Source organism: Falco rusticolus, chromosome 2, assembly GCF_015220075.1.
Source record: "Falco rusticolus isolate bFalRus1 chromosome 2, bFalRus1.pri, whole genome shotgun sequence".
Classification (NCBI taxonomy): domain Eukaryota; kingdom Metazoa; phylum Chordata; class Aves; order Falconiformes; family Falconidae; genus Falco; species Falco rusticolus.
In genome coordinates this window covers 92,419,370-92,434,300 of record NC_051188.1, presented here as the reverse complement: position 1 = coordinate 92,434,300, position 14,931 = coordinate 92,419,370, and the positions used below count along the sequence as shown (strand labels likewise).

Genomic DNA, 14,931 nt, shown 5'->3' with positions numbered 1-14,931 from the left:
GCAATTAGAGGTGTGGCTGGTAAAAGAGACTATTGTGTGCTGCGACAGTGGGTGTTTCCAATATCTTCCTGCCATGGGCCACCTCAGAAAAACAGAAAAACTGAGGCCAACACATCAACAAAGGTCAAACGGTGTCTGCTGGGGTGTTGGAGAAGGGAGTATTTGTTATGAAGAGACATTAGCATCACAAGCATTGAGCTGGTCCATTATCAACAAGCATCTTCAGGCGCAGGAAAATGCACAATTAGCACAAATTGTTGACAGTATTTTCCTTTGCTTGTCAGCATCTCAATATCTCTTTGTTCAAGTTCAGCTGTAAGACAGCTGTTCTTCCATAAGCTGGCTGGAAGATATCATGAGAGTCATATAATTAAATCTGGCAATAGTTAGGTAAAGCCCTACGTCATCTCCGCATGGCTGGCACCATCTCCTCTGACTTGTACCTGACTGAAGATACAGAAAAAGGTCGGAGACATTTTAGGATGCTCCAGGTGAAGAACCTAGCATTTGAGGGGTTGTTTGCTCTCTGCTCTGCTGAGCCGTTTCAAGAGGACTCAGAATTTTTCTGAACTACTACAGGTCTTTGCCACTTTAAGTTGGGCTACAAGATTCAGTTTCTAAAGTAGACTTGCCCTTCTTTGAAACAGTATGTTTTAAAATGAGAAAATACCGTGGCAATCTACTGTCCCTAAAGAAACAAAGATTTCTCCATAACACTCCATTCTTAAACGCAGTCATGAATTATTCACCCGCCAGTAACTGCAACTCCCAACCCATTCAGCGTTCCACACATTGAGAAGACAGGCACAGATCTTCATTTCAAAGTAGAGGAATTAAAAGCTTGCATGTTTTGTGCAGGTGGGAAGGAGGCTCAGATATGTGGTGTGGAGAGGATATAGTAGTTTTAAAAAAGATTTTAAGAAGAGAGAACAGGTCTTTGTTAATAAGGACAGAGGTGATGAGCTAGTAAATTTTTTTTCTGCTTGACAGACCATAAATTAGACTAATAGTGATTTTAACTGAAGTAACACTAACCCAGTATTTTCTAGTAAAAACATTATGTAAAGTTATTATATTTGGATTTTGTATTTTGCCAGAATTAATACTGGACAAGCATATAGATCATTAAACCACGCTGACATCCTAAATGTTTTGTGTTTAGGGATGTGGCTGGCAGCATGGGCCACATGCTGCTCATGGCACAGCACTGCGAGCAAAACCGAAGCTGCCGCGACAACCGTTGACTCTTCTGCGGGTCACGGGCATTCACAAGGATCCGCTCCAGCTCAGGTACCCCATTCCTTGAAATGCCCCGAGGAACTGCTGGGAGGCAAAGGCTCCTACAACCAGCGAGGGACCCACAGACACGCTCCTGGGTGGGATGTGCCACCCGGCCAGCCGGCTGTGAAGGGGATGCTCGGCCTGCAAGGGGAACGCGTACGGTGTCACTGCTGACAGGGGAGTCACACGAAGGGGACTCGTGTCTGTAAACTAGGGGCGCTCTGCCCTTCACGTTAAAGCAAAAAACTACAGCGCGCGCGGCGAGATAGTGCCCGGCCAAGCGGCCCGTCGGGGGTCGCTCGGGGTCCGCATCCCCGCCTGCGCCGCGGCGCCCCCCGCCGCTCCCGGCACCGCGCTCGAACGGCTGCCGGGGGCCCGAGGTGTCGGGGGGCGCGGGGAGCCCCCCAGCACAGCCCCGCGGCGGGTGGGGGCACGGCTGGGGCGGGGGGCACGCTGGCAGCCCGGGGGGCTTTGCCGCCTGTGCACCCGGCCGGCCGCGGCGCTGGGCCCCGGTGCCCGCCCTGTGGCGCAGCGACGGGGCTGCCCCTGGGGCACCCACCGCCCGCGGCGGGTGGCAGCGCAGGCGGCCGGTACTTGGGATTGACCCAAAACCGACTGAAAAAAATATGTAAGAAAAGAAACAGGCGCCTGGCGAGGGCCGGGCCGGCGGCGGCGGAGCCGTGAGGGGACGCCAGCGCCACGCGGGGCCGCGGCCGGCGGGTCCCCACGCAGGGCCGCTGGCTGCGGGGCGGGGCGGAGCGGCGGGGCGAGGCGGGGCCGGGAGCGGCTCCCGGCGGCGGCGGGGGCACTGCGGGGCCGGCGCGGAGCCCTCACCGGGCGGGGGCGGGGACTCACCTTCCCCGCCGCAGCGCGGCGCCGCCTCCCGCCCGCCACACCTCCCCCCTCCGGCGGCGCGGCACCCGCTGCCCCGCCGCGCCGCTCTGCCTGCGCCGCCCCGCCATGGAGCAGGGGCCGGCGGGGGGGGCCGCCGCCGCCGGCGGTACCGGGGGTCTGCTCCTGCCGCTGAGCGAGAGCGAGCAGCAGCGCTACTCCGAGCTCTTCTCGCGGTGCTGCCCGCCCCCCGAGGCGGCCGCCGGGGGCAGCAGCGTGGGCGAGCTGTTCCGGGCCTCCCAGCTACCCCCGGACACGCTGCACCAGGTGGGTCGCCCCGAAGTTGCGGGGACGTGGCGGGACGCGCTCCCCCGGCCCGGCGGGAGAGGGGCTGGCGCTGCCTCCGCCGGGAAGTTCGGGGCTGCGCGGCGGGCCGGTGCCCCGACGCCCTTGCCCTGCCCGCGGGGCCGGGACGAGCGGCGGCGGCTGGGGCGGGCGCGGAGCGCGGGGGAGCGGGGCAGGGCTGCCCGCCGCAGCGGCGGGGACGGCGGTGCCCGCGGCCGCTGTGTACCCGCTGGCTTTTCTTCAGGTGAGCCGCTGGTGCCGCCAGTTTTCGGCAGTCGCGATCCTTATTGCCGCCAGGTGTGTGGGTGCCGGGGGGGCGGCGTGCCGGTGCCGGTGGGCGGTGTGCCGCCGGTCCGTGCGGCGGTGGCGCGCAGCCCTGGGGCGGTGCTTGCGGGCCGGGCATGGCCCCCGCGTCCTCCGAAGGGCCCCCGCGCACCGTAAAGACAGTTGTGTTCGCAGGGCTGTAAAGGGCGTGCGATGTGTTTAGTTCCTGGCTTTGCGCTGGGTTTTTTTTTTTTTTATTTATTTTCCAAGTGTTGTGTTAGTGAAAAAGATCTGTAGGTGGGATGGCGTTTGCAGGTCTGTTCTTGAGAACAAATACATTTAGGTGCCAGGTAAGGGGCTCTTGCACGGTCCGAGCAGGAGGGTCCCGGGAAAGGTCCCCGCAGAGCTGCCAGGTGGGACCCTCCCGTAGTTTCGAGGAAGAGCTCGGTCGGGGAGTGAGGAGGCTTGTGCCATCCGCCGCCGGCGATGGGCAGAAGGAACCCAACCGCTCCTGTGGTCTTCTCCACCTGTGGATTAGTGACTTGACCAGTGCACTGCAGTTACCCTATTTCTGTTTGGTTTATTGCCAGAAGTATTGGGCATTTCCGTTTTTTTTTTTTTTTAATTATTATTATTTTTATTTACAGGAGTTCTGTTCTTCAGTAGCTTTTATTTATGAAGCAGAAAAAAAGTTATGCTGAGTTAAGCTGAAGTACAGTTGTGCCTCGGCACTGCCTGAGGGTACTGACCTCTTCCTGCGGCTTTCCTCATAGCTGTCAGGTCATCTTATAATGACTTAACACAAATTCATATTGCACGGGTGATTCTGAACAAAAGTGATGATATTTTGAGGATATTTTCTTTGCTTACTTGTGCTATTTACCAGATCTGTAAAACAGAAATGTTACCGAGCACTGTAGTTACCGCTTAATTTTGAGCCATGTTGTGGCCTTGGTCTTCCAGGTGAATTGGATGGTGAACATAGAGATTTCACATAGATCGAGCACCAAGAGTAGGCCTTTGCATTGCAAAGAGGAAGACGAAGGTGTTTTATTTCAAATAAGAAGGCACATTTAAGAAACTTTTTAAAACCCTATTAGTAAATTTATATGACTTTGATATGAGTCACTTCATTTTCCAAAGTAGTACAGAAAAACCCTCTTATTTTTACTGTGCAGTTCCTTACCCTATCATTTAAATAAAATTTATTATCATATTATTTTCATAGTCTGTTTTGGGAGTCATTTTGATAGTAATGTGTGACATAAGCCTGGAAATGCTTGTGTTTTGGGGTTTTTTTTAATGTTCTTGTTTTTTACTATTAGATTATTTCCAGGTATATTTATGCTATGGAGAGTATGTTACTGGGAAACAAGCCTGTAATTGGCTTAAGGAATATTTGGATAATAAGGCCTGTGGGATCTGGAGCTGTTTCTCTTCCTCCTTCCTCCCCGGTCCCTTGTTTATATGGTATTAATTACAGTTATGCTCTGCTCCGTGGCTGGAACGCCTGTCCTTAGAATCCACTGCTGTCAGGTATTCTTACTAACATTTACCGGGACTTAAGAAAAAAATGAATTAACGTAATGTGTTTAAAAAAAAAAAAAAAAGTTGGAAATGAGAATGTTTTAATAGGGAAAACCACACAACATTGTTTGAGATATTTGCTGATACTTTGTCTTTTATCGTCCTCCAAAAATGCAATCTAATAGTTTCTGTTTAAAAAACCTTATCATTCTAACAATTATGGGAACGATGCACAGAGGTTCATGGTATATGTTTTCTGCTAGTACAGGGAACACCCATTTTAGGCAGAGGCAGCTCATTTTTTGAGTTAAGATAACATGTTTTCTTTGAAATAAATGTTGACCATGAAAGCTTTTTTTTTTTTTTTTTAAATGCTTTTAAAAATCCCCATCTGTCACAATTAGTGCTTAGTGTGCAGGCATCCCTACTGACCAACTGAGAAATGGTCGTGCTGAGTTTTGCCGTGTCAGAAACGGGGAGAGTTGAATCGGAAACCAGTTCTGGATTTCTATGAAGCAGAGCCTGCACATTCTGCAAGATTGTTAACACCATTCCCTGGCCCTTGTGTGGGCTATGACAAGGGATGGCCATGGACCATTTTGTAAGCAATGTACAGTTTACAGCATTTTATTCTCAAGGTATTCCTTGAGGAGCAGTTTTACAGATCAGTATGCTTCCAGAACTGGCATCTTGTGCCATGGCAAAGTCCTGAACCTGTGCTCTTGTCTTCAGGCATTTGTACTTGTGTAGTAAGTGGGTTAAACCTTTGAGAAAGGAGCCTTTCCTTATACAGTCTTTGGTTGGGATTTCTTGTTGATCAGGAGGATGCTCACAAGCCTCATGGGGAAATCTCCTTCCACCTTCCTTAACTCTAATGGCAGGGCATGCGATCTAGACAAAAACCATGTGGGTGCATCCCAGCTGGAGCAGTGCTGTTGAATATGTCAGTTCCTGTAGGAAAAGCAGTGATGTGCGCTCCCAAACAGCGGACAGGCAAGGGTTTTGTTTAGTTTAAATGTTAGTTGGCTTGATCCAAGAGTTTTATTTAGAAGAAAGAGGCTAGGTAACGGAGAGCAGGTAGGGAATGTGCGAGCATGTGCCAGAAGAGGAAATGCTGGAATGAGTGGAAAAAATCCAAGAGCAGCGGGTCAGTAGGAACAGATGGTGTGCACCCGAGAGTCCCAGGGCTTGCTACGAGTGAAGCGATTGAACACAGGTTCGTTACACCCAGGCTCACCAAAGCCAGCTCTTGTGCTGGGCAGTAGGGTACAGCAGAGGCTGTACCTATTTAACTTTCCTTAAAGAAGGGACTGAAGAATGAACTTGGCAAGTGATCTTAGTTCTGGAAAAATGGTTAAAGTTAGCACTGAAATGAAAAATTTCAGACACTTTACAGGATGGAGAAGGGCATGACAGGGACAGGACAGCGTGGTTTTTGCAGACTGTGTAATCATACCTCCCCCGTGTACTGAAAGTAACCGCACTATATGGCTAGTCGCAGAAAGGCAGAACCATTAAGATTTTATTTAGACTTGCGCAAAGCCTGTGGCCAATTCTTCGCCAGGGGCTTTTAAAGTAACTCTGTAAAATGTCTGTAATCTCTTGCCTGAAAGATCTGTGCTAGGACTGTTATTATTTTTTACAATATTTATGTCAAAGGAGGAAGAAGCAGACTAGTCACGTGCCATGTGGTTGTGTAGACTGTCAGAAATAGAAGAAATGTAATAGCATCAGCTGGATTTATATTTACCCGTGTTGGTCAAGTTGAAAATGGTGTTCCCTATGCTTTGGCTCATAATAAACAGAAAAAGAACTGAATTTGTGCAAAGAAAAAAGAGTGTTTTGAAGTCACTGTTGCTGAAGCAAAGGTGGTCCCACAGTGTACTTTGCTACATCAATTTTGATAACACTTCTTAAGAGGGAAGAAGGCAGGCAGAGGTATGCTAGCAGTTAGGAGGAATGAAGAAGTGACTGCATCTCGGGGCAGGAGGCATCACTGATGGCCATCAGTAGATGACAGCAACAGGTTTGTGTGCCTGCCCACAAGGGCAAACTCTGGGGTTTCTGGCCTTTTTAGAGAAATCGGTTTGGTTGTGCTCCCTCACTGTTCGGAATGTCAATACTCCATGCTAACCACTGTGCCACAAGTGTTGACGGTGGATGGGGTGCCTTGTCTCATTTTGGGCAAGCCATTTTTGACCCTGTTTTGAAGCTGGCTGCCAGCGAGTACAGCCTCCGCTCCTTGGGTCTGGGACACCAAAGTGCATTTGTTACAGGTGCCGAGTGCTGGTGGGCTGATGTCTGCATCGCTTCCAGATAAAATAGTGCTTTGTAGAGTCATTGCCCCCTGATCAGCAAAGGTGAGGTACCTGTGCTAGTTCTACTGTTTGTTGGTGTTACTGTGGTCTCTGAAGATTTTGGCCTAAGAAATTAGGGAGCAGGGTTAGACTCAAGATTTACAGTAAAATGCTTATCTCTTTTTATTAGCTTGGGACTTACTTGATTCATTCTCACTTGGTTGTCTGATGGTGTCTTTAATTCCCAGTTTTATAAACCTTAATCCTATTTGTGGACTTGCGCTGTCAGCACAGAGATCCAGTTTTCTTAAGAAAATGCAGTCTTTCCTCTGCAAATGAACACACTGCCTTATTTTGAGCTCCAAGGATGACAAGTATTAATTGTGTGATGCGGGAGTGCACAGACGCTGCATTTTTTTTAGCTGGGACTCTCGTTCCAGCTCTGTGTGAGTAGGAGCACAGACCAACGATCTTGCCTTTCTTCCACAGGCTTTGTGAGTTAATCTGTATTTATCATGACTTGTCTCTATTGTTGTAACTCTACAGTTTAACTGTATTTTTGTGTTCAAAAAGCAGAAGTGTGAATAGAATAAAAAAAAAAGTTGCTAAGTCGGTCTTTCTTTGGAAAGATGCCCATGAGGGTTGGCTTTTCTGTAATGTGTTTTTTTAAATTCCATAAGCATAAATTACTACCTGCACGATAGCTGGGGTGGGATTAACTGTCTGCTTCAAACAGGCGGAAAAGAACAACAACTGTGGCAGTTAAAAAATGAGCTTTTTGAGTGAGGAAAGTCTGGACTTACTGTTACTTTAAAAAAGATAAAATTCACTCTGTTGTACCCCTTGACAGAATTTGGCATTATGCTAGTGGTGGCATTGGGATTTAACTGACTGACTAACAGCGGGTCCATCAAAAGGTGATGTAACAGAGAAGTTAACATCCTACTGACATCTTTGAGTAAGGAAGAAATAAAAGAAAAAAAAAAAAGAAATACAACTTTATGTAAGCGGTACAACAAGAAAAAGAAAGGAAAACTGACATTTTGATATCAGTACTTCTGTCCACGGTCCCCGAATTGTCATTGGCTTTCTAGAGTCACAAGCAAACTTGTTTTTGCATAAGTAGGAACATGCAAAATCCAGATGTAAAAACCACAGTAGCAGTATTATAACAAGGTAAAGGGTAAAACTTCACCTGGATGTATCTTGATGATATATTCCATTAAAAAAAAAATCAGGTCTTTGTACATCTTTAAACTATTGCGTATCATTTAAACTATCATTTAGTAGTCACTACCTAAAAGATCAGTAGTTTTTGAGTGCCTTGGTGTCAACATACACAGTGGAAGATACATAGAAGCTGTTCCTTCCCAAGTGTGTTTCAAATCACGCTGTAAAACCAGAGACTCCCAGACCTGCTTGGGATGGTCAGAATCAGTCTGATCAAGGCCTGCAGCTTTCAGTAATTAACCCTCATAACAACCAAGTATGAATTAATTATTTTATTTTCCAATAAAATAATGCTTTGCTGTGCCAGTGATTTAAAATAACTACAAGGATCCATTGGGATGAAAGCAGCTCTCTTTAAGAGAGGATGCTGCAGTATGAAGCAGGGATGAGATGAAGACGACTGGTGGGGTTTTTTTTATATATATTTTTTTCTTTTTTAAATAAGTTGTTTTGTCACAGTACTTAGGCAAGTGCAGTGGGTTCAGCAAACAGTTGAGTATAACCTCTTTTACTTGTGCATTTATCAGTCAGTCTGTATATAAATATCGCAACAATATGATAGCAATATGCTATCAGTGTTGTGATATTTATATACAGATTGATTGATACTGTCCACAATCTGTTTTGCAAAGGAGGTGTTATACGCAGAGTTCAGTTACCTCAGTGGGTGAATCTAGCACAGACACCCCCCACAAAAAAAGTGTTGATCTAAACTCTGAAAACATGAATTTAGCTGAGCTGAAAAACTTAGCCAGGATAGATTCATGAAAGATGTAACAAGTATTTCTGTGACGAGGGATCAGGATAAATAACCTATTTAAATTTACAATATTATGAATTGAGCAATACATTTGATATAATACTTGTAAAGCAATATTCTTTGATGTATTAGCATCTAAACATGCCAGCAGTATGGTAAAATAAAACATTAATGAGCAATATGTGGTAGTTCAACTTTTGAAGGCAGTCAGACAGCTCAACATCTGAGTTAGTGGATAATTAACTAGAAGAGGGTGCTGCAGTAGAAAACCAACTGTGGAGAAATAGTAATCCCCTCTTCCTGAACAGAGGGAATATTTTCTTTTTCAAGTGTGTTCAGGAGCGTTATTTGGTGACCACTGAATAAAATGGAGAAAATTGAGAACTCTGTTGGGAAGGGCTTCTCCCCCCCTGGCTGCCCTTTGCAGTTTAGCTACAGTGATGAGGTGGAAAGATGTGGTGGGATGAGACCCGTTAGTTCTGTGATCTGGTAGGACACAGTGACCGGAAATAATCAGCTAAATAACTAACTGCAAATTATAGTTTATTTACTAAAGTGTTTAAAAGAGAAAAGGTGTTTTTGTAAACTTCCAGATGTTTGTGTACATAAGAAATGTGTGGGTTTCATTTTCTAGACGATGGTCTGTATATTTTTAAATTAATTTGTTTTCATCAAAACTTACTTTGCATATATCACATGTACCTACACAAGTAAATCTTATTTAATATCTTAAAAAATAAGAATTTAAGATCTATCTTAAGCTATGTGCTTGTTTAAATATGTTTTAAAATATTAGTTGCTGGTAAAAACAGAAATGTTACCATATTTGTTTAGAAAAAAACTACAAACCCTTGTTTTGATGATGGCGAGGCAGATCTTTATCTAGAAAAATATCAAATTAGGGTCTTATCTCTTTAGACTTAAATAATGTTTTAAATAGCTTATTTCTCCCACGAACCTGCCTTGTAAACGTGAAGGTTGAGATGCTTTGTGCTGCCAGTTGCCCTAGACACCGGGTGGTACGTGTGGAGAGCAGCGCTGAAGGAGCCCTCTGTGACGAGCGTCCCCGCAGCAGGCTGTCCCTCCGTGCGGAGCACGCCTGCGCTGGGCTGGTGGGCTTGCTCCGGCTGGGACTAGGCCGGTTTGAAAGGACCCCAAGGTTGCGTGCTGCCTGTTAAATCCTCTCTTGTACCTGGATGAGTCATTCAGAGGCCTTCCTAACCAACAGGAGTTGCTGAGCGCCCCACTTACAGCAGCATGGTTGGCAGATGTCTGTAACAACAACAGAAGGTTTTGAGAAACTTCAGGTAGCCTGACAACCAAAGCACGTCTTCAGCTTTTTCTTCTGCTTCTTTATTTTTGATTGCTTTGTTTGTTTTGTTTTCTGTCCTGAGCAGTCTTCCCCCATCCAAGAAGGCTGCAAATGGTTCTTCTGTTCTCTTACCCTTGCATCTGCATAGTCCTGCAATCTCAGCGTGCACCTCGGTTGATGTTCTTCTCTGACAGGAGGTGGTGGGGAGCTACTCCTTTGAGTAGGGCCATACTTGAAACCCTGGATTCAGACCTTGTAATTACCACTGGCTTGGTAGCACTGAAAATTTAGAGTTGGCTAATGGGAAACACTTGGCTCAGTTTGAATTTAAGCTGTTTGAACGTGGCCCATGGTGTCTGCTTGCTCACTACAGTATGAGTCATGAAGCTGAATTCTACTGTCAATAGTAAATGTCTGTGCCATTACTTTATTATTGTTATTATAAATTTCAAGTCTTTTTTTGGCATGAGCCTTTCAAATCAGTTTACTTTTTTTTTTTTTAAATCCTTTTTCTTTTTAAAGTCTTTTTCCACACCAAGAAACATTAGATCTGCTTTGGCATAGGTAACATTTCACATTTCATGCATTATTTACTTCTGGCATAATTTACACAATGATGTCCTATGGAATCCAAGATGATGGTCTTTCAGAATAAAACAATGTGTCTATAATCATTTGCAAAACTGGATGAATGCTATGGGCTGACAAACACTGTCAGAATTAATTTGTTACCAACAGTAACAGCAGTGGAGCAGTAAAAGGTGAAGTACTGGGAGGTTTCAAATGCCAGAAATGAAAATAAATGGAGAGGGTGGAAAAATGAACCCAGTGTGATATATGTATTTATTTAATTTTATATTTTTACTTTCCTTCCTCCTCTGAATAATTGCTGCTTTTATAAGAACATCTTTGTTTTAATAGCCGTAGGCTACTTTTAGTATGTACAGACAGAAATGCAAATACAAGTCATGATATAAAATGTGCTATAAAATGCTGGCATACTGTGCATGGGCACTGGAGATGATGTTGTCTTTGACTGTCTGATGTTGCTGTTTTGAAGTCCTGTGTTCTTTAGCTGAATTGAGGACGAATGCTTGGTTTAGATGCAAACAAGTAGGTTATCACTGACTGAATGACGCATTTCAACACATAAGGTGCAAGCATAATTTTAGGGTTTTGTTTAGTGATGTGGAAGAGAAAATTTTAAGCTGCTTTTCTAAGTGATGTGTTGATTCAAACTAGAGGTAAATGGAGTGTAAGATCAGGGAAGGGCAGGTCCTTTACACACAGCATACACAGTGGTCTTTTGATAGCTCTTCAGTCTTAAAAATAATTCGTAACTCAAGAAGGATTTTTAATTTGTGATACTGATTAAGATAACTGCACGATTGTAGAAGATAATGTTTTGAGTGTTTTCTGCGTTGCCTTTAAAAGTACCTGCTGTAGTTGTGAGTGCTAGGGAAATGAACTTAGGAAATGTGTGAAATGTGATAAAATAGGATGGGTATAGCGAGCATCAACTTTTTTTACGGGGTAGCTAGTCTAGAAAATCACAGCACAGTAACTACTGAAGAAAGAAGCTCATTTTAGAAAAAAATTCCTTTGAAATGAGGGATAATTCTGTAAGAGATTTCTGTTTGTGGCAAAAACACATCTTGTGTCACAGTCTCTGTTTTCTTCTGTTTTTAGTAGGGTCTCAGTTTGTCTGCAAAGTGGAACAATGTCCAGAATTACATTTTTATGGGAAATAACCAGAAGTACTTCTGGTCTTCTAAGGCAAAGTTAACTGTCAGAAATGTTCACCAGAGAAATTGCTTTGAAAATGTTTCAAAACCTATCATTTATTGAGCTACATCAAAACACTTCTTCTTTTGATCTGTTTAGGTGTTAAAGCACTATGGCATCTTAAATGAATTTTGGGAAAGACGTTGTTGGTGTACACCATCCCTTGTTCCTTTCTGTTCATTAGACTAATTCTGCTGTTACGCAGTGATGGTGGCCAGGCAGCTTGTTCAGGAGGGAGGCTGTGGTGCCTCAGAAATGTCATCTGCTGAGGAAATGCAGGGGTGTGAAACATCAAAACCACAACTTCCACAAAACTCTGTGGTACCTTTGTATTAAGGCACCCTGGAACAAAATACTCAGTTTCCTGGCAGAAATTTGAAAGGCTCGTTGGAATATGAATGTTTGTGTTTTTTCAGGAAAAAACCTCAAGGTTTTGCACTATTTTCAGTTAGTCTAGTTCAGGATGACTAAATCTGGTGGCTGCCAGCTAGCTGGGGAGGATTTGTCAGGGCTTCCGTGTGTGGTGTTTGTCACTTCTTGGGTACTAACTGGTGAGTTTTACTAGCTTGAAGCACTTTTTGCCACTGCTTTCAGAATGAGGACTGGGAGACACCAAGGGTCAGATCTGCCATGCAGAGCTGTCCATAATTGATTCTCATTCTGAGAAGATGTTTATATTTCTGAAGAATGAGTTTTTCTATCATTGTTGGAAGTTATGGAAGACCTAGATAATTGTGGCTGCTAGAAATGTTCTCCTGTTTAGCTATGTGGACATATCCCCTATGTCCTGCCTGTCTATTCTTCTCTTCCATAAACTCTGAATTCAGTATTAATGGTAAAAAGAGGTCCTGAAAATTTTCCTTTGGACCCAAACCACAGTAATTCCCTTCTTACACAGAGTAAGAGGAAGAAACTGAATACAAGGCCGTTCCAAAGTGCTGGTACGGTTCTGTAGGTCGTTGTGGGCTAACTTCAAGGTCACTGGCCGGGTTCCTTTCTTGGGTTTGGTAGCTGCAACATTTGTGCCTCCCAGCAGCTTTTTGTGCTTCTGGTACTTACATGGGTTCCTTTATGGTTCTAATAGGAAGCATAAAGAACAGATAGGCTAAAACTGTTCTCCTATTACGAGAACGTAAGACAAGTAGAGACCTTACCAGAGGATGAGGGAGCTGGGAGGTAGCAGAAGCAGGACAGCAGTGACTCTCATTACAAGCAGTGGTTGCGAAAGAGGTTGGAGAAGCTTGAAAGAGTCAGCCAGGTGGTCAGTGTGTGTATTGGAGGATGTCTGGTTTGGGAGAAGATCAGAAGGCAAAAATAAATAAATCCCAATTATGTCATTAACTGCTGTTCTCTGTTGTTGAATAATAAAAGACAGGAACCAGGAAGCTGCTTGTTTCTGTTTTTTATTATTGCTCTAGATACCATAGTGTTTAGCAGGTTATAGATACAAATGTCTGCTGCACATAGAAGGTGAAACAGGCTAGAACCTGGTAACCTTTAAAAAGGGATAGTGTAAGGTTTAAAGTTAGGCTGATGTCTGATGCTTCCTACAGAGTCCTTGAATAGTTTCAATGAAAAGCCTGTCAATAGCAAAAAAACCCCAAACAAACAACCCAAAACAAACCACCCTGAAAATGTCCCCAAAATAAAACACACAAAAAAATACTACAGAGCAAAGATCGTAACTGGTTTTTATGTTGAGTTTTGCATGAGATGCCACCAAAGTTGGAAATGAGGAGAGCCTCAGCGCTCTTTTTTCTGCACCTGGTGTGTGATGGAGGTGTACCACTGTAGCATAGTATGCTTGGGGGTTTTTGCACTTACGTTGTAATCTACTGCTACCCTCACTTAACTGTGGGCTTTTTTAAAAACATCATTAAAATATTATTCTGGGGATACAGTATACTTATAATACAGCTGTGAAGTGGTGCCTGTCAAAACATGTTTTGGGTGTTGTGAGAGGAAGGAACCAGGATGGGGAGCCTGGGGGTGATGGTGTTACTGCACCTGGTACCTCACAGCATGACAGGTCCAGGGTTCACTGGCCAGAGCAAATACTGTTTCAGGAAAAGAATGAGCAGTACTGGGCAGTGCTGAGGTCAGCAGGAAAATAATTCTTAATGTTATTTACACTGAGTTATCTGTCCCTTATTTTTTCTCTCTCTCCCCCTGCTGTCATGTTTCTCCCCCCCCCCCCCCCCCCCCCCCGCTATATTGTAGTAATTATATCTTATTTGATCTAACCTAAATCAGGACTGTCCTTGAGGAGGATATTCTCCAAAGGAATATTTTTCCTTAGGAAATACTCATTAGCTGTTTTTAGACTGTGTTGTTTACCATGCATATATTTGATGTCAGGGAAGTGTGCAAGAGGTAGGAGCTTTAAGTTAAGTCTAACAAGGAGCTTCATTTTAGTGTAACTGCTGAATTTAAGCCGTGCAACAGAACAGGGCACTCTGGAACTGGAGTGAAGGCCCTCTGTTCAGATCCTGAAGGACAGATCTTAAAGTAAATATGTCTGAATAGGGAAAACATCCAAAAGGGCAAAAGTAGAGGGTAAGTTTGTGAATCTTTTATTCTCACTATATAGCTTAAATTATTTGGCAATATCGAAATGCAGATACTAGTAACAACCGAATTAATACTTAGACACTTGGGTTGTCCTTCTAGTAACTTGTTCATTCAGGGTAAGTTAAATTTCAAAATAGGAGTGTTAGGTGACATGTTGATAAAGGGGAGCAATGTGTTGAGGGCTGTAGATGTGCAGTCCATTTAAGAAGTGGATGACTAGTGGTATCTACTTGTCCATGTTCCCGATTCCCTTCCGTGTGGAGAATTCTGGTAACTTAGAGTGCCTTAGATAGTTGCAGGACTATCCTATGGTCAAACTGGCATTTACTCAGAACAGCATTTCTACAGCATCCACAGCAGTCTATGTGACTCTAGAGAGCACAGAGAAGAGCTTGGTTTGTTTGGAGCAGTGAAATTATTTGCGCAAACTCCAAATACTTGAAATTTTGCTTTGCTTCCTGATGGCTATTGTAAGACAATACATTTTGCAAGCAACCTTGTACAGCAATTTTCATTTGTAGAAGAGCATTAAGCCATTTCGAAACCAATTTGTCATTGCTGTAAGATGGCCAGCGCTATATTTTGTAATTGAAAGAAGTGTACTGGCGTTGTGTAGTTCCAAGCAAAGGTGGGTTTGAACTGTAAGCTAATACACGTCGTCGTGACAAACTACTTCCCCAACTTAATGCTTAAGATTTTTTAACCTAAAATAACTTTTCAGTCCTGGG

General features: G+C 44.3%; 1 protein-coding gene across 5 annotated transcripts in view; it reads left to right on the top strand.

Moving 5' to 3' along the window:
* The first annotated feature begins 2,192 nt into the window (after nt 1-2,192).
* REPS2 (RALBP1 associated Eps domain containing 2) overlaps nt 2,193-14,931 on the top strand; it is a 103,595-nt gene continuing 90,856 nt past the window's right edge. For all 5 annotated transcript variants that reach the window (XM_037377283.1, XM_037377281.1, XM_037377282.1 and 2 more), the window contains exon 1: nt 2,193-2,439. In XM_037377283.1, the coding sequence (XP_037233180.1) occupies nt 2,242-2,439 (198 nt within the window). In that variant the 5' untranslated portion in view covers nt 2,193-2,241. The remainder of the gene's footprint in view (nt 2,440-14,931) is intronic.